At 50.7% G+C, this 17,796-nt stretch overlaps 2 protein-coding genes across 3 annotated transcripts in view; one reads left to right on the forward strand and one right to left on the reverse strand.

The window, feature by feature from the left end:
- The window catches only part of XKR7 (XK related 7), a 38,001-nt gene extending 27,216 nt beyond the window's left edge, over nucleotides 1-10,785 (reverse strand). Inside the window, exon 1 of the mRNA XM_077769381.1 lies at nucleotides 10,669-10,785. Within this exon, the coding sequence (XP_077625507.1) occupies nucleotides 10,669-10,785 (117 nt within the window). The remainder of the gene's footprint in view (nucleotides 1-10,668) is intronic.
- Nucleotides 10,786-10,787: 2 nt separating this feature from the next.
- PDRG1 (p53 and DNA damage regulated 1) lies at nucleotides 10,788-17,577 on the forward strand. Of its 2 annotated transcripts, XM_077769345.1 has the most exons (5): nucleotides 10,794-10,987; nucleotides 12,603-12,678; nucleotides 13,747-13,821; nucleotides 15,975-16,055; nucleotides 16,651-17,577. In XM_077769345.1, the coding sequence occupies exons 1-5, from the start codon at nucleotides 10,901-10,903 to the stop codon at nucleotides 16,731-16,733; spliced, it is 402 nt and encodes a 133-aa protein (XP_077625471.1). In that variant the 5' UTR covers nucleotides 10,794-10,900; the 3' UTR covers nucleotides 16,734-17,577. The 2 variants fall into 2 exon arrangements, with proteins under 2 accessions (XP_077625472.1, XP_077625471.1); XM_077769346.1 differs by lacking the exon at nucleotides 13,747-13,821 and having other exon boundaries at nucleotides 10,788-10,987.
- The last annotated feature ends 219 nt before the right edge of the window (nucleotides 17,578-17,796 follow it).

Consider the following 17,796-nt stretch of genomic DNA (forward strand, 5'->3'; position numbering starts at 1 on the left):
TTCAAAAGTCTCCATCTTTCTCTTCTCTAAAATGTTGCCTCTTTGGAGGGGTTTTCCTGCTAATTTCCCCCTGACACTCCATCCTCTTACCTGCCTTATTTTTCATCCATAGCATTTATCACTACATGCTGTTATAATATGTACTTATTGTTTCTGGCCTAGAATATAAGATCTCCGGAGGCAGCAGTCATGCCTACATTGTTCACCGCTGTGTCCTCTGCACTTAGCGGAACTTGGCACATAGATGTGCGGTGATCCCAAGCCAGCTGTGACATGAAAGGACACAGGTCTGTAATTCAGGTGACAGCCAGCCCTGAGCCTGCCTGATTACCTGCTTAGGTGACCTTGAGCAAGTTACCTCACTTCTCTTCTCTGGGCCTCAGTTTCCTCATTTGTAAAACAAAGAAGTCACTTTGGATTTAACAATCCTGAGATGTTTTCCCTGTTTTGATGTCACTTTCTTCCCTATAGAATCTGAAAGTCCTTCAAACAAACATAATTGTGTGTGTGTGTGTGTGTGTGTGTGTGTGTTTATTTATTTATTGAGTAGTTATCACATGGTTCAAAGTTCAGGAGTACAGGGGCGCCTGGGTGGCTCAGTCGGTTAAGCATCTGACTTAGGCTCAGGTCATGATCTCGTGGTTCATGGGTTTGAGCCCCATGTCGGGCTCTGGGCTGACAACTCAGAGCCTGGAGCCTGCTTCAGATTCTGTGTCTCCCTCTCTCTTTGCCCCTCTCCTGCTTATTCTCTGTCGCTCTCTGTCTCTCAAAAAATAAGTCAATGTTAAAAAATTTTTCAAAGTTCAGAGGTACAAAGGGGACACATTTGTCTCTCCTACCTTGTCTTGCAGCCATCCGTTCCCCTTTCCAGAGGCAATCAACGGCAAATTTTTCTCCTCTCTCTCTTTCTGTCTCTCTCTCATCTACTTACCTTTAAACCCTTTTCCTCCATTTCAAACAAATGATAGCTTCATTATGTATATAGTTCTGTACTTTGTCTTTTTTTCACACAATAGCATTTTTGGAGATTGCTCCATATCTGTGCATACTGGCAGTGCCCTTGTTCTTTTTCATGGCATTGCAGCAACCCATTGCACGGATGTACCATAATCTACTTCACCAAGCCCCTGAATCATGGCCAATTAGGTTGTCCCCAGCCTGTTACAGTAATCCATTCATGAATAACTTTGTGGACACATTATTTTGGATTTTTGTAGAATAAATCCACTTGCTGATGGAATGGTATGTGTGCTTACAATTTAGATAGATGCTTCTATAGAGAATACAGCAGTTTATCCCTCACATACTGGCGTTGAGTAAAAGTGCCCGTCAGAGGGCTTTTAAAATGGACTACAATACAACCTCAAGGCTCCTTGCATATGAGAAAATCCCTCCACTTTGCTAAGCCTGTTTCCTCTTCAATAAAATGAGTATCCTACTTCGTGATGTGTGGTAGTAAGGATCAAACGAGATAGAGTGGGGAAAGTGCTCAGCATCTTTCCTGGCACACAGTAGGGCCTCTATAAATATAGACAAGCCATTCCTCCTCTGTTTAATGTTATTATCTGCCCCCAGACTGTGAGCTCTATGGGAATGAGGACCTTGTCTGCCTTGTTCACTGGTATAGGCAGCTCCAGGCTAATGGAAAGTGTCCAATAATTACTTATCGAGTGAATTAATCCACTTTTCAATGTCACTTTGCCCACCAGGCCCTCCATTATGACCTAGCTCCGGCTTACCCATTCAAGCTCATCCCTCATCTCTCTCCCCTTCTCCTTGGGCTTCAGCCACACTGGCTTCTTCCAAGTTCCTTCCTGCCACAATGCCTTTGCAACAATTTCTCTACCTCACCTCCATCCATAGCCTTTCCATTTGCTTAGTTTATTTTTACTCAGCCTTAGATCTTGGGTCAAATGTCACTTTTTATAGAAAGGTTATTTTACTTCTACTCCCTGATTTAGGTTAGGGCACCCATCTATATAATCTTATTGGACTCTGAGCTTTTCACATGGGCCTTATTGCAGTTAGGAATGGTACATGCATGAATGTCAATCTTATCCTTGTGACTGAAAGCCCGCCAGACTCAGGACTAGACCTGTCCTATTTACCAGTGGGTCACCAGGGCCTGGCACAGGGTAGGCACTTGATAACCATTGCTTTGAGTGAGTGAGTGAGTGAGTGAGCGCCAAGACCTATTTTACAGATAAGTTGAGCCTCTCGTCTCTATCCAAGACAGGGCAAGTCTTGATTCCATGTTCCACCCTCTTTCCAGTGGAATGGGCAACTCCTGAAAGATTCTGGTTGGTAAAAGAAGAAGAGGAGAGGGAGAGAAAGACAGACAGACAGGACCCTTAATTTCTTCCAACACATGATTAGGTCATGGGCACACTTAGTCGTTCAGTAGACCTCTCCTGGGGGTCCCAGGCATCTGAAGGGAAGTCCATGGAGCCCCTAGCCCCAGTGGGCTCCACGGCTAGTGAGAAAGCCAAAACAGTGGGGGTGCTGGGTGGCTTAGTCAGTTAAGCGTCCGACTTTCACTTAGGTCATGATCTCACGGTTCGTGGGTTCGAGCCCCGCGTCGGGCTCTGTGCTGACTGCCAGCTCAGAGCCTGGAGCCTGTTTCGGATTCTGTGTCTCCCTCTCTCTCTGACCCTCCCCCTCATGCTGTCTCTCTCTCTCTCCTAAAAATAAATTTAAAAAATTTTTAAAAAAAGAGAGAGAAAGCCAAAACAGTGGCAAAAAATGAGCAGCCCAAAACAGGAAGGTAGTTGATGTCAGAAGAAAAGAAGGACCAAATTCCCTCTGGAAGCCCTGAAGGGGAGCAACCTTCCTGGTGAATCAGGTGTGTGGCAAGAGGTGTCTTCTAGGAAGAGAGACCTTCAGGGAAGAGTAAGCACTCAACAAGTGGAGAAGGAAAGCAAAGGATATTCCAGGCAAAGGGCACATCCTGAGCCAAGGCAGAGAGGTGAGAAAGAGGGTGTGTTGGGGGTCTAGGGTTCAAGAAATGTGGAGGAAGATGAGGCAAAGAAGAAGTTGAGCTCACAGGCAAATACCAGGAGACATGTCCCTGAAAGATCATTGCAGCACTTCTTATAAGATGGAAAAAAACTCAGATGTCCATCCATAGGAGAATTGTTTAGTAAATGTGCTACTTACCACCATCACCACCACACTGACAAACCATAACAAGGTGGGTAGTGCATAATATTGGTGAGGACATGCATCACCCCTAGGGCTGTAAATGAGTAGGGCCATCTGGGAAGGAATGTGGCAGTATTTAGGGAAAAGAAGTGTATGCATGCCTTATGACAAGGCGACAGCACACTAAGGTGATGTGCCACTGTGTGTACTGATGGGGAGAAAAAGGGAGCTCAAGCATCCCCAACCAAGGAAAAGGACAAGCCAGGTGTGGGGGGGATGGCTCTGATTCTCTGGACCTCCAGGAGCAAGGAACTAGAGATACATAGAGTAGATGGATAGAGCTATCAGAAGAGAGGAGGAAAAAAGCAGGAAATGAACCTGACTTATAGCACAATAATATTTATCTGGATTAAAACGACATAGTCAGTTTATCAGTATCTGCTAAAACTGGCCACACCTAGCAACTCCACTCCCAGATATTACACCTTGGACCCACGGACCATGAGATCATGACCTGAGCCGAAGCTGGCCGCTTAACCGACTGAGCCACCCAGGCGCCCCTCACATCTGCGTTTTGTCTCAGCCCCATGTGGCAACCAGCACATGTCTGTGTCCACCAGTGGTAGCAGGATGGTTTCACTGGGGTGCGATCCCACCAATGGAGCACTCTAGAGCATTGCAGAAGCTATCTACAACTCCGCACAATAATAGAGATAAAGCTCACGAACAAAGTGTTGAGCAAAAGAAGTCAGACGCAAAAGAGCACACACTGTGAGATCCCATTTCTTTAACTTTCAAAACCAGACAAAGTCGATGTCCAGTGTTAGAAGTCAGTGTGCTGGTTACTCTTAGGGTAGTTAGTGGTGGGGAGGCCTTGGAGAGGGCCTCTCACTTCTGTTGCTGGCGCTGGTTATGTAGGCGTGTTCAGTTTTGGAAAGTTCACGAGCTGTTGTCCACTTATGATTTGTTCTTTTCTGGGTGTGTGTGTGATGATTTCATTAAGATTAAAAAAAAAAGTAAACACAGAAAACAGTTACTATGCATTTTGTAAGAATCTCAAATATCTGGGGCTCTGGCTGTCTCAATCAGAAGTGTGCAGGGGCACCTAGGTGGCTTAGTCGGTTAAGCGTCCGACTTTCGCTTAGGTCATGATCTCGCGGTTCATGGGTTCGATCCCTGCGTCGGGCTCTGTGCTGACTGCCAGCTCGGAGCCTGGAGCCTGTTTCAGTCTGTGACTCCCTCTCTCTCTGGCCCTCCTCTACTCATGCTGTCTCTCTCTCTCCTAGAAATAAATAAAACATTAAAAAAAAAAAGAAGTGTGCAACTCTTTTTCTTTTCTTAAAAGTTTATTTATTTTTGAGAGAGAAAGAGAAGGAGAGAGAGAGTGAAAGAGAGAGAGAGAGCAAGCAGGGGAGAGGCAGAGAGAGGACAGAGAGAGAATCCCAAGCAGGCTCTGCACTGTCAGCACAGAGCCCAATGCAGGGCTTGAACCATGAGATCATGACCTGAACCAAAATCGAGAGTCCAACGCTTAACCAACAGAGCCACCCAGGTGTCCAGAAGAGTGTGCAACTCTTGATCTTAAGGTCATGAATTCGAGCCCCACACTGGGTTCAGAGAATACAAATACATAAATAAACTTAAAAAATAAAATAAATCTCAAATGTTTTAGGACGTGTATCGACCACAGTGGAGAGCATTTCAGTAAGGCCAGGATTGAGAGGCAGGTGGGAGGAAAATGAGGAAATGGCATAAACAAGAGAGGATCCTTGCAGATTAATTCCTGACCATGTGCTAGGAACTGAGAAATGGGACCTAGCCAACCCTCTGCACTTTAGTGCATAAAAAATACATGTAAAATTTCATTTAGAAAGCTAAGTTAAACAAATGGTGCTCATACACTCTAGAAAATATTGCAGCAGTCAGATAATAGGAGAGTGATCTAAATATGCCAACCGGGGCGCCTGGGTGGTTCAGTCGGTTGAGCGTCTGACTTCGGCTCAGGTCATGATCTCAGTTCGTGGGTTCGAGCCCCGCGTCGGGCTCTGTGCTGACAGCTAGCTCAGAGCCTGGAGCCTGTTTCAGATTCTGTGTCTCCCTCTCTCTCTGACCCTCCCCTGCTCATCCTTTCTTTCTCTCTCTCTCTCTCTCAGAAAATAACTAACTAACTAAATAAATAAATATGCCAATGAAAAATGTCCAAGACTATATGGACTACGGAGTGATACACTTGTGAGCAGTGCCCTCCATCCACCTTCCTACCCTACCACACACACACAGAGTGGTCTTCCATATTTTCTCTGGGTTCCTGACTGTGTCTTTAAATGAATAGCACAATTCTGAAAAGACACACTCAAGCTGAGACTCCAAAGGGAACTGAGATGGGGGAAGGGGTACCCCAAAGGAACTTCAGTCTTCTCAGTAATGTTTTCATTGTCTGTAAGAAGACCCTATTCCCGGAATTGAAAATGAATAGATTTAGTATTAAAGGTAGCAGTAATGACCAGCTCAGGGAGGCCTGGAATGTTCTGGGCTTGCATTCTCTTTGAGGTCACTTAAGAGTTTTCAAGTCAAGCCATGGGACCATCTGTTGCCTGATGAAATCGAGGCGAGGGGAGTAGGAAGACAGGTCCCCACCTGGTGTCCCCATCTGGCTGCATGACCTCAGGAAGGTCTCATCCCCTTTCTGGGCCTCGACGTCTTCATCTGCCCTATGGGAATCAGGTTTCTGTGTTACTAGGGGGTGTGGGAGGATGAAGTGAGGGCACGGAGGAGGAGGATCGTATGAATATAAGGATTATTCTCTGGGTCAGGAGAGGAGAAGGAGTGGAGGCCTCCCTTCCACCTGCCAAGGGCGCAAAGGAAGCAGCGGGAGGAGCTGGGGACCACCCAGGAGAGCAAACAGTCCATCTGTGGGACGGGCACGCTGTCAGCAGCTGGGAGGCCCGGCCTGGACTCCTCGCAGGCCAGAGCCCGCGGGGCCACCACCCAGGCTGCCTGGAGAATTGGGACAGGGAGCGGGCTTTTGCTGCTCGCAGCCCCAGGGCAGCCACAGCCCTGCTGCCTCTCCAAGCGCTCATCATCACCCTCCCATTCCTAACACCCAGTCCCTGGACTGTACCCCTCCTCCCTTTTAGTCCGTCCCATCCCCACAGCCAGAGAGTGTTTTCACAAAATAAACCCACTCATGTCCCATGCTTGCCCAGAACCTTCCAGTAGCTTCTCGCTGATCTGTGAACAAAATCCAATCGCCTTACCTTAGTCACCAACCCCTGGAGGGATCTGCCACTCCCACCCCCCACCTCCAGGTGTGAAGAGCCTGGCCTCAGAGAAAATCTGCCCCGGTTAGAGTCCTGACTCTTTTCCTCATTCCTTCATTCGTTCATTCATTCATTCATTCATTCATTCATTCATTCATTCAAAAATGTTTATTCACCACCTACTATGGAGCAGGCACTGTTCTAAGCATTTGGGATTCATCATTAACAAATGAGACAAAGATTCCTGCCCTTGTGGAACTTACTTTCTAGCAGAGGGAGAGTAACAATAAATATAAAGAAGTTAATTATATAACACACTGGAAAGTGACAAATGTTATGGGAAAAAAAGGAGAAAAAACTAGAGCAGAGGAAGCTGATCCTTGGACAGGGAGGGGTTGGGTTTGCATTTTTTAATACAATAGAGTGGTGAGGGTAGGTCTTGCTGAGAAGGTGAAATTTAAGCAAAGACTTGTAGCAAGTGAGGGAAGGAGACCTGCAGAAGGTGGGGCAGAGGGAAACCGTGGGGAGAGAGGTGGGAAATGCTTCAGAGAGGTAGGGCGGCGCATGCAGGGTCTTGTGGGTCGTGGCCAGGACTTGGGTTTTTACTGAGTAAGTTGGGAGTGTTGGAGAATTTGGCCATAGACCTTGAGGAGGGCAGGACACGGAAGGACAGGAAGCCGAGCAGGCCTTGCAAATGTCCTGTGGGTGGCAGCTTCCGCCTGATCCCACGAGGGGGACTTCGGAGTGCAAATTACACCTCGGAGTCATCCACCCACACCCCTACCAGCATCCTGGGTGAGGAAGGTGGGATTTCACATCTCTGAAAGGATGGGCCATTGCTTAGGGGGAAGGCAAGTCACTCCAGGAGGCTCCAGCAGCCTGAGGGCAGTCCCCCCTAAGGAGAGAAGTGGGTGCTGGTCACTGGGCACATACCCAAAGGGGGTGCACAGTAACGGGGGACCCCAGGGGAGTGGGTGTAGCATTGCTCTTAATGTTGGTGGTTTCAGCCTCCAAACACCGAAGTCCCAGCAGCCATGTCCCTTTTGGCCTGGGCTGAGGATGCCTAAAGATTGGGGGCATGCGGGGCGCCTGGGTGACTTAGTCGGTTAAGCGTCCGACTTTCGCTTAGGTCATGATCTCGCGGTTCGTGGGTTCGAGCCCCGCGTCAGGCTCTGTGCTGACTGCCAGCTCAGAGCCTGGAGCCTGTTTCAGTCTGTGACTCCCTCTCTCTCTGACCCTCCCCTGCTCACGCTGTCTCTCTCTCTCTCTCTCTCCTAGAAATAAATAAAACATTAAAAAAAAAAAAAGAAAGAAAGATTGGGGGCATGCCCAGTGTGACCATGCAGGGTTCCTCTGGTTGGGGATCACCTGTCCACCCCTATACCCCCACCCCAGGCTGCACCCCATCCCCTGCAGTATCTTCAGCTTGTGGTGGTTCAGGCTTCTGGGATCGGAACTAGTTACCCTGGAGTTAGCTCTGTTCCTCTTTGAACACTTTGGATTTTACAAAGTTCTGCTTCGTGTTGAGTCTTCTCATTCATTCTGTAAACGTTGACTGAGCACCTACTGTGTGCCAGGCACCGTTGGAAGTTCTGGAGACACAGCAGTGACCAAGATAGATAACGGTGTCCCCCCTGGAGCTTACGGCTGGAGAGGGAGATGACCCCCACCGGATGGGGGGCGCCCAGGAAGCTGTGTGCGCCTAGAGGAGACTCCTGATCCTTGGGAGGAAGTGACACCAGGGTGATGAGTAGGGTGTGTGTGGCAGTTACACAGGTGCAAAGGTGAGATCAATCCAGGCTCACGGAGGAGTGAGTGCAAAAGCCATGATACCCCCACCATGCCTGCCCCGCCCATCCCCTGTTACTTCCCAGTGCTCTGACCATCCTCTCCTACTTGGATGACTGTGGCAGCCTCCTCTTGGGTGTCCCACAGAGGGGCAAAGAAGCCGAGGTACTCAGTGACTAACTCTTCTCTCTTCTTGGTTAAGGGTCACTCCTGTGAGTTGTAACTTAACAGCATTCCCCCACTCAACTCCGTGGGCAGAGAGAAGCAGGAAGCCACGGGCATGTGCGGCTGGGTCTGCAGGTGACCTCCAGGGAGGGCTTTGCCAGTTTGGGCCGGGCACCCGCAGCCCCTCTATAGAACTGTTTGTTTCATGCCTCCTACACCTTTCTGACCCCGTCTCCTACCTCCTTCCCCTTGCTCATTCTGCTCTCTCAACACTGGCCTCGCTATTCTTCCAATTTGCCAAACAAAACTGATCTCAGGGCCTTTGCATGTGCTATTGCTCTGCCTGGAACACTCTTCCCCCAGATATTCACAAGGCTCACCCCTCGCCCACTCCACATTTCTGCTCGAGTGCAACCGCTTCAGAGAAGCCCTCCGTGACCACCGTATCTCAAGTCATTTTTTTCTCCACCTTGTTCTGCTCGGTTGTCCTCCACGGTGTTTATCACCACCTGACATATGATATATTTACCTGTTCGTGTGTGTGTTGTTTGTCTCTCCTGCCAGACTGGAAGCTTCCTGAGGGCAAAGACCATGTCTGGTTTTTGCTTGTGGTGGAATCCCTATAGCAGGATCAGGGCAGTGAATAAATATTTGTGAAATGGATGGTTTTAAACATAAATGAAACTTATGACTTCCCTCCCCAGGGGTGCCTCCTAGGGGCCACTCACAGTTTGGGAGCCTACTCCAACCCTTCCCCATCCAGACCCCTCTGGCAGGGGTCAGGGGTCAGCCTGGTCCAGCCCTCTTTGGGCCCCAAGGTAGAGGAGAGCCAGTCCTGGGGTCTAGGTCCCAGAGATGCCTGGTAAGCCCTGGTTCTCCTTTGGCAAATGTTCCTCTTTCCTTCATAGGGCCTGTGCCTACGTTTCTGAACCAGAAGGTGTTTACACAAAACATCTTGGGTTTGGCGACAAATTCACCCTCAGTAAGGAATCCTTAATGAATCTTCTTCTTTCCCCACGCAGGGCAGCTGCACGGAAAATTAGCTGTGCCTCTGGCACTTGAAGGAAGCCAAAGGCCAGTCAAAGAGGAGGTGCTGCTGGGGCTTCTGGGACCACAATCTGGGGTGGGGGAGTTGTTTTTTCCCCCCTGGATCCACAGCAGGTTGTGGTATGGAGACCAGAACGCTTCTAGACACATATTTGTTCTAGACTTTCTGTGTCACAGGGCCTTGTGCTTCTCCTGGCCTCACTTTGCAGCTGTGAAATGGGCAGCAATAACCTATCTGCACAAAAATTGTGAACTTCAAGTAAGGCAAGGGACATAAAGGGGCTTGGTTACAAGGGCCCAAAGGAGAGGCTGCTGACTGTGTAAGGTCCTCACTGCTCTCTGGGCCTCAGGGTTTGTCTTTTTTTTTTTTTTTTCTTCCAGCTGTACAATGAGGGGTTCAGGCATGAAGATCTCTAGGGAATCTTCTAGTTCTGAGAGGCAGCCACGTTCCACCTGCCTGCCTTTTCCTGGACATCCTTCCAAATCCTCTGGCCCACACCGATGTGCTTTCTAACAGTTACAGAACTTCTTTTCTGAGCTGGCACTTGGCTGTTCATTGCACATGGTTTTCCAGCCCCTTCCCTGGTCTAGGTCAACTACCCTGGACATTGGGCCCAAGACAGGGGCTCAATGAATACTGGTGAAAGGTGAATTTTTAAAATGATTCCTGCCTCCTTCTGATCTGGCAGAGACACAATCAGGGAGAATTTTACTCACTCCCATTTTATACATTGGAAACTGAAGGTGTCAGAGATTAAATATGAGCCACTCTTGACACACGGACCTTCTTCCTTCTTAGTGTTCCTTAAACAAGGGAAGAATGATTTGGTGTTTTGTTTTGTTTTAATTTTTATAGTTTATTTTTGAGACAGAGAGAGACAGCATGAGTGAGGGAGGGGCAGAGAGAGGGGGAGACAGGGAATCTGAATAAGGCTCCAGGCTCTGAGCTGTCAGCACAGAGCCTGACTCGAGGTTCGAACCCACAAACCGTGAGATCGTGACCTGAGCCGAAGTCAGACGCTTAACTGACTGAGCCACCCAGGCGCCCCAGGGGAAGAATGATTTGTATTACTCCCACCATAGTATGTAATTACATGTTTTGTCATGAATTGTCGGTGTTTCCCAGTAGGATGACGTTGCATGAGGACAGAGACTGTGTTTTGTTCACTGCTGCACCCTCAGCACCTAAAACTGCCGGGCACCCACCTGGTAGGTGCTCAATAGGTGAAGGCAGGCAGGAGGGTTAAAACGCAGCGCCGCGAACTACGCTCTCTGGGCCTGCAGGGGGCGTTCCAGTCCCGCCCCCAAAGCTTGGCCCGCCTCCCACGTCCTGCTCTCGTTCGAGTGTTGGAGCCTGCGCGGCACAGTTCTTTTCATTGCGCATGCCCGCCAGAAGCCCTGCCCGGGCGGCGCGTGCGCGTGCGCATCCGAAGCGGAGCCCGAACGGAGTAGGAGTTGTGTCGCAGCCGGGCTGAGTGGAGTGGAGCCGGGTGGGCACCATGCTGTCACCCGAGGCGGAACGGGTGCTTCGGTACCTGGTGGAGGTGGAAGAGCTCGCCGAGGAGGTGCTGGCGGACAAGCGGCAGGTAGGAGGCCCGTCCGCGGCGCCGGGGCTGGGGTTCGGCGGTTGGGGCCTGGCGGCGAGCGCCGTAGGGCGGTGCGCTGGGCCCAGAATCCGGCTCCAGCGAGGGCTCGCGGGGGGCTGACCTGGGCTGGTGGGCTCACGGCTGTGACTACAGACGTGGGGCGGCGGTAGGTAAGGTGGACCAGACGCCTGTCACGGCACCTGGCTTCACGCATTTATTATCACGTGTTAAGTGGGCGCCTGCTCTGTGCCAGGGAGTCCCTGTGACCACCCTTCCTCCGCCCCTCGCCGTGCCCTCCGGATCCTGAGCCATTACTCTTTGGTAGGTTTACCTTAACATCTTTTCCAAAATGCAGTTCTTGCTGCGTCGCCCCGCTGACCAGGGGTGCACAGTCTTGGCCCAGGCTCTCAGGGGAGAAGAGGAAGAGACAGCAGTGGTGTTGTGATTGGGCAGGTGGGGACGCTGGAGGAGAAGTGGGGCCCTGGTCGTGGAGGGCCTTGTAGACCTGACCCGGAAGTCTGGGTCTTGGGTCTTGTGCTAATGTAAGTGTTGAGTGTTTGAAGGGAGTTGTTGGGGAGGGGAAGGGGGAGGATGATGTAATTGGATTTCGGCTTTAAAAGCGTTCTTCTGGCTGCTGTGTGGAGCACAAGATATAGGGGGGCATGGGGCCTGTGAGGGACCACTTCAGGCTTCTTGCCTGAAAAGATGGGTTTGGCCCTGGGTGGCAGTGATGGAGACAATGAATGGGTCAGAGGTAGGTTCTGGGGATTTAGTAGGCCTTGATGTGGTTACATGTGGGGGTAAGGGAGGAGGAGGAGTGAAGAATGATTCATGACTCGTCTCCAGTTAGAATAATTGGATGATTGGTCGGGTATTTACCGGGAAGGGGAAGACTTGGATGGATAAGTGCCCATTAAAATGAAACATTGCATCAGGGTGTGCTGGATGGTTAAGAATAAAGAAGCGATTAAAATTTGCCAAGTACTTACTGCGTGTCAAGGACTGTGCTAACTCATTTAATCCCTGGCTCAGTAACTTATGAGCTAAGTGCTATTCATATCTCCATATCTCAGAAGGCGAAATTACACAGCTTGAAGCGGGCAACAGGATTCACACCTGGGTATCGTGGCTCCCTTGCCAGCACTCTCAAGAAGGATGCTGTGCCATGCCGTCCCCTTACTTCCTTAGTAGCTTTTGTGTTGTTAGCACCGTCTCAGCATCCCCAGCCCTGCTACTGCAGTCCAGGAATGTTGGGTTTCTCCTGATAGTATGTCAGAATCAGCCGAAGGGACTTGTCCAGGGAGAGTTTCTACTCCCGCGATGATTCTGGAATGCCCTAATGCTTGAGAACGAGCACTCCAGTGAATAATAAGTCATCCATGTAGCCGGCAGACTTTCCTCCAGCACCTTCTCTGGAGAAAACACCTGCACAGAGCACTGTCCTCACGGACCCGGAGAAGTACATGACATGTCAGTGTGTTTTGGGCATGACATTTGAAGAAACCCAGGAATGGTGCCATGTGTCTTGCTGGGTTTTAAAAGCCTCTGGTCTTTTGGAAGGTGATGGTTTGGGGCAAGAAGGAGCTGAGTTCCCTCCTGCCCCTGTGCTTTGCAGATTGTGGATCTGGACACCAAAAGGAATCAGAACCGGGAGGGCCTGCGGGCTCTGCAGAAGGATCTCAGCCTCTCTGGTAAGTTAAGTCAGGGTTTCATTACTGTGGCTCTGGAGGCCTGTTCTGCCTTCCTCCTGAGGCTTTCAGCTCATTTGTAATAGAGACAAGTCAGGAAGCCCCATGTGTGTGACACAGCCTGTGGAGATGAGGGAGACAGCGCTGCAGCTCTGACACTGACTGCGGCTCAGGGCTTCAGCCGCTCATCTCCACGATGGGGGTTAGCTGCTGGCTCATCGATGGCACTAGGAAGGTGCGGGGTGGGGGGTATGAACACAGTGCAGTTCCTGCCCTTGTGCTCTTACAGATAAAACAGTGTAGATACTTAATTGGAAGTTGTGAGAAAGCTGAGGAAGGAATTGGACATGACGTGGGTGTTGGAGAAGGGGATGAACACTTTTCAGATGAGGACAGGTGGGTAAGATGGAGTAAGCAGCAGGGAGGGGCATATGATGTGGCTGGAAAGATGGGCAGAGGCCAGGCCATAATGAAGGGCTTTGGGAGCTGAGGGTTTAAAGTGCACCAGAAAGCATAAAACCTTCTCATTGCGTCTCATCTCACCAGAGTAAAAGGTGGAGTCCTGGAAGACTCCCTTGAACTCTCCAGCATCCTCTCCTCTGCTGTTCCCCCTCGCTCACTGACTCCATTCACACTGGTCTTGCTGTTCCTGACACCCCAAGCAAACTACTGGTCTTTGCCGTTCCTTTTTCCTCTGCTTTGCTCACTTTTTCCCCAACTGTCTGCAGGGCTCACACCTCACTTTCTGCAAGTCTCTGCGCAATCTCTGCCCAGATGTCACATAATCTTTGAGCTCTTCTCGGGCCACCTGATAACAAATGACAAGTTCCTCCCTGCTCTGACATTCTCCATCCCTCTTACCTTGCTTTATTTTTCTGCAGAGTGCTTAGACTTATCAGGGTCTGAGAAGTCCCATCTTTGCTTATTCATTCCTTCTCTTCCACTGTAACGTAAGCTCTAGGAGGGCAGAAAGTTTGTCTTGTTCTACTGTGTTGTCAGCATCTAAAATGCCTGTCAAGAGAGTAGGTGCTCAAAAATACTTGTTGAAAGAGTGACCATTTGCCATTTCAGAAGATGTAATGGTTTGCTTCGGGAACATGTTTATCAAGATGCCTCACCTTCAGACGAAGGAAATGATTGAGAAAGGTAAGGCCTTCTGGGGATGAGTCAGGGGCACATCTCCCCCCGCAGCCCTAGTCTTAACCCAGAACTGAGAGTCAGCCTTTGGGCCATTTGATGAGAGGCGGCTGTGTTACAGAGTTCAGGCACATGTGGGTTTTAACGCCTGCTCTGCCACTCTGAGTTATTCCCTCAGCCCTAAAGGAGGGACCCATCTCCATAGCACAGTTGTGAAGTTGAGATCAACAGCCTGTGTACTTAGACTAGTACTTTTTTCTAGTGACGGACAGTTTGCACCACAAATACAGAAAACCCAACAAGCCGAGGCTTCGGGAAACCCAGCTCTGTTTTCCTTACCAGCAGCTGTCCAGAGGCAGGCAGGCCAGGACGCTGCCCACGGCAAGGTCACCCTCACATATTCTTGTGGTGGCTGTGTCGTCATTGCAGGCCCCGTGTCCTCACGCCAGGCTGCAGGAAGGGCAGAGGGCCTGTTCCCTATATGGCCTGGCCTTCTGTTTCAAAGTAAGACTGTCCTCCTCAGAGACTCGTACATCTCATTGGCCAGAACTGAGTCATGGGCCACCCATAGCTTCAAGGGAGCCTGGCAGAGTGAGCGCTGTTTTTCACATCCCTGTAGTAGAGACTACATTGAAAATAGAGCTTCGGGGAGAGTGAGCCTCCAGGGTCTGCTGCTGCCTGGCACTCAGCGTGCGCTCAGATCTTCACAGCCACCATCCGGGAGGCTCTTCACAGAAGCATGATAAAGGCAGAGAGTCCAGCTGCAGATGGTCCTTACCTGGGAAAAGGAAAGATGACGCACAGTTTTCTCTTCTCCGGCCCTAGAAACTGTATATGCCAAGAGGACCAGCGAGGTTGCCTCTGTCCCTGAAGGCAGAATCTCCCTATCACTGTTGAAGTAATATTTTAGCAAAGGAGCTTAGAGAAATTTCCAGCTGCCCTGTTGAAAAATGTACACGAATACTACGGTTATAAAATTAAGAGTTGTCATTGCACTTGGGTGGTGGGCCGCAGGTCACTCAGGCTAAGCGTTCAAAGGGGGTTGTTTGCCTGGGTTCAGGATCTGGTCCTCAGCTGTCTTGTCCACAAATATGGTCTTGTCACCATACCTAGGGGGTTCTGGGACATGATTGTCGCTGGTTCTCAGGGGTCCACATAAGCTGACAGAGCCCCTGAGTGCCTAGGGCTGCTCATTTACCAGGAGTGCTAGAATCACAGCCCAGGCCAGAAGGCTGGCTGCTAAGGCCTTCTTCCCCCCATCGGAAAGAATGAAAATCTGTGTGGAAGACAAACCAGCCAGCACAGTCCCTCGTGAGCAGGTGGAGTCGTTTGGGTGACATCAGGCAGTTTGTGCCACCAAGCATTGTAGCCTCTACTTCTCATAATGCAGTGCGCCTTCCGGTATGGTCAGCCTTGGCAAGATAAACTTTTCTGTTCACCATAGTTATTAGGTTAAGCTTGAGTGGCAGGCTTGTCCATTGATTGTTTTTTTATATTTTATTATTTTTTTAATGTTTGCTTATTCTTTGAGAGAGAAAGAGCACATGAGCAGGGGAGGGGCAGAGTGAGGGAGACACAGAATCAGAAGCAGGCTGTAGGCTCTGAGCTGTCAGCACAGAGCTCATTTCAGGGCTTGAACTCACAAACTGCAAGATTATGACCTGAGCTGAAGTCGGACACTTAACCGACTGAGCTACACAGGCGCTCCTGTCCATTGATTGTTTAGGTCACGTGTTACCATGGTCCTGTTATCTAAGAACCCCTCACCTTGATGGAATTAGGTTTGTAAAATTCCTCAGCCATGCTTTTTCCAACTGTCTTCTTCATTCTGGCCTGATGTTTGAGTTTTCTGCAATTTCACTATGGGAAGGTTACCTAAAGTCCAGATACTGCCTTCCCCACCCATTGAGCAGCCCAAGGTACTTTGCATAATGAAACTAGGTCAGTGAACGGAGAGGCTAGTGCTCAGTCCTGCCCTGGGCTTACTCGACCCTCTTTGGCAGATCACATCCCTTCTCTAGCCTTCAGTTCCTTCCTCAGTTGGTCTCTCAAGTCCCCTTCTTCCCAAATGCCAGGAGCCCTTGCTCTCAAGGAGGCAGGGGAGAAGGGTGGGTCTGTCTGCACTGTAACCTCATCCTTTGCCCACTCCGTTTATTTTTCAGATCAGGATCATCTGGATAAAGAAATAGAGAAACTCCGCAAACAACTTAAAGTGAAGGTCAACCGCCTCTTTGAGGCCCAAGGTATTGGCCTGCAGGGAACTGGAAACTAGGGAGAGAGAGGACTGTCAACATGGACTTTGCCGCACAGGGTGGGAAGCCTGTCCCAGGTGGGCAAAGGCCTGGGCAGCGAGCGAGCGGCACTGAAGCTGTGGGCAGGGATGGTGGTTGTAGCACCGAGAGATGGGATGGACAGGGAAGGCTGTGGGGTCTTATTCCTGTCGTGAGTCCTTTTCCAGGCACAAGGAACGGCCTGGGTATCTCACATGAAATCCTAGGCATGGTAGGAAGCAGGATAGCTCTGACTGAGAGCACTCAGAGGGCCTCAGGTGGTCAAGGTCAGAGCTAAATTTCTGGGTAAACTTAACCACTCCAGATTGGGCACAGGCCTGGCAGAAATCTGGAGGCTTCTGGGCAGCAAGAGTGCAGGTTCTTGGTGACTCCTGTGCCTCGTCCAATGTGTTGCAGAATTTGAGGCCCTTCCCTGTCAGACCTCAAGGCCCAGTGTTTGGTGGCAGCGAGAGTGCAGCATAAGCCCCTTTCCTGGGCCTGACTCCAGGGCCAGCAGGAGTTGGACAACAGGAGGCCCAACTGGCTGATGGCTCGTTTTCTCCCCCAGGCAAACCAGAGCTGAAGGGTTTTAACCTGAATCCCCTCAACCAGGATGAGCTTAAAGCTCTCAAGATCATCTTAAAAGGATGAAATTCCAGAATGGGATGGGGGACTTAAGACGGACTTAAGACAGCGTCCCCCGGACTTAAGACAGCGTCCCCCCCTGCCGTCATGGAGGACCCAGGACTCCCACTTTGAAACCTGCAAGGACATGATCCACCCTGCCGGAAGATGGGCCTCAGGAATCTGCCCCGGGAAAAGCCTCTCTCTGTCTGTGGGCTTGGCTCTGTGATGGCAGCTGGGAGCCCTCCGCCTGCCAGTGTCTGCCGGGGCTGGATGGACACAAGCCCCATTGATAGGCCCTGGCAGCCACCCGTGCTGAGTGGGGGCAGTGCCTGTGGGGGTGTGAGAATGACCGCAGCAGGCACTTTTCACAAGGGCCTGCTGTTCAGATGGGCCCCGCACGTCGGGAGCCTCATTCCCGCATTCCTCTGCAGGAGAGAGGCATTCTCAGGCGGTGCCGTGGGCCTGGAATAAAGCCGGAGGCTCGCAGGTGGTCTCTGAATGAAGACAGAATCTTAGAGCTTCCCAGTCCACCACAGCCGTCTGTGGGCCAGACACACCATTCCCCTGCCCCGCCTCCACGGCGGCCCCCTCTGTCCCCACTTGCCCCAGATGGAGCCCAGAGTGGGGGAGTGGGTGCTGCTTATCAAACTCTTGCACCTGCCCTTTAGTCAGGAAGGCCCTGCAGAGTCCCGCACCGGGGAGCACCAGGGACGGGTGAGGGAGCTGCCTCTACCGCCTCTGAAGGCGGGGCCTGGGTCGGCGCACTCAGGGTTCCCGCCTGCCTTCGCTGGTCTCCGGTCCTAATGTGCTGTGGGCAGCACGGTGTCTCTCATGTCAGTGAGGGCTTAATAAATGTTTCCTAAACGAATGAATAGTAGCTTCTGTTCTTGAGCTCATTTGGTCCTTAACCGAGGGCACGCTGCCTTTAGGACGCCTCCGGCCTTCAAATGCTAGCAGGACTAGACCGCAGCACCAGCAGGGATGGCAACTGAGAGAGCGCACGCCTCGCCTGGTCCCCTTGCTGTGCTTGGCCCCGGCCGATAATCACATGTGAACAGGCTGGTGTGTCCAGACCTTACTTTTTTCT

Source organism: Crocuta crocuta, unplaced genomic scaffold, assembly GCF_008692635.1.
Source record: "Crocuta crocuta isolate KB4526 unplaced genomic scaffold, BGI_CrCroc_1.0 scaffold445, whole genome shotgun sequence".
NCBI classification, from domain to species: Eukaryota; Metazoa; Chordata; class Mammalia; order Carnivora; family Hyaenidae; genus Crocuta; species Crocuta crocuta.

Coding starts and splice junctions, on each gene's coding strand:
- PDRG1 (XM_077769345.1), top strand. CDS start 10,901: ATGCTGTCACCCGAGGCGGAACGGGTGCTTCGGTACCTGGTGGAGGTG. Junction 12,679..13,746: donor GAAGGATCTCAGCCTCTCTG/GTAAGTTAAGTC, acceptor TTGCCATTTCAG/AAGATGTAATGGTTTGCTTC. Junction 16,056..16,650: donor CCGCCTCTTTGAGGCCCAAG/GTATTGGCCTGC, acceptor TTTCTCCCCCAG/GCAAACCAGAGCTGAAGGGT.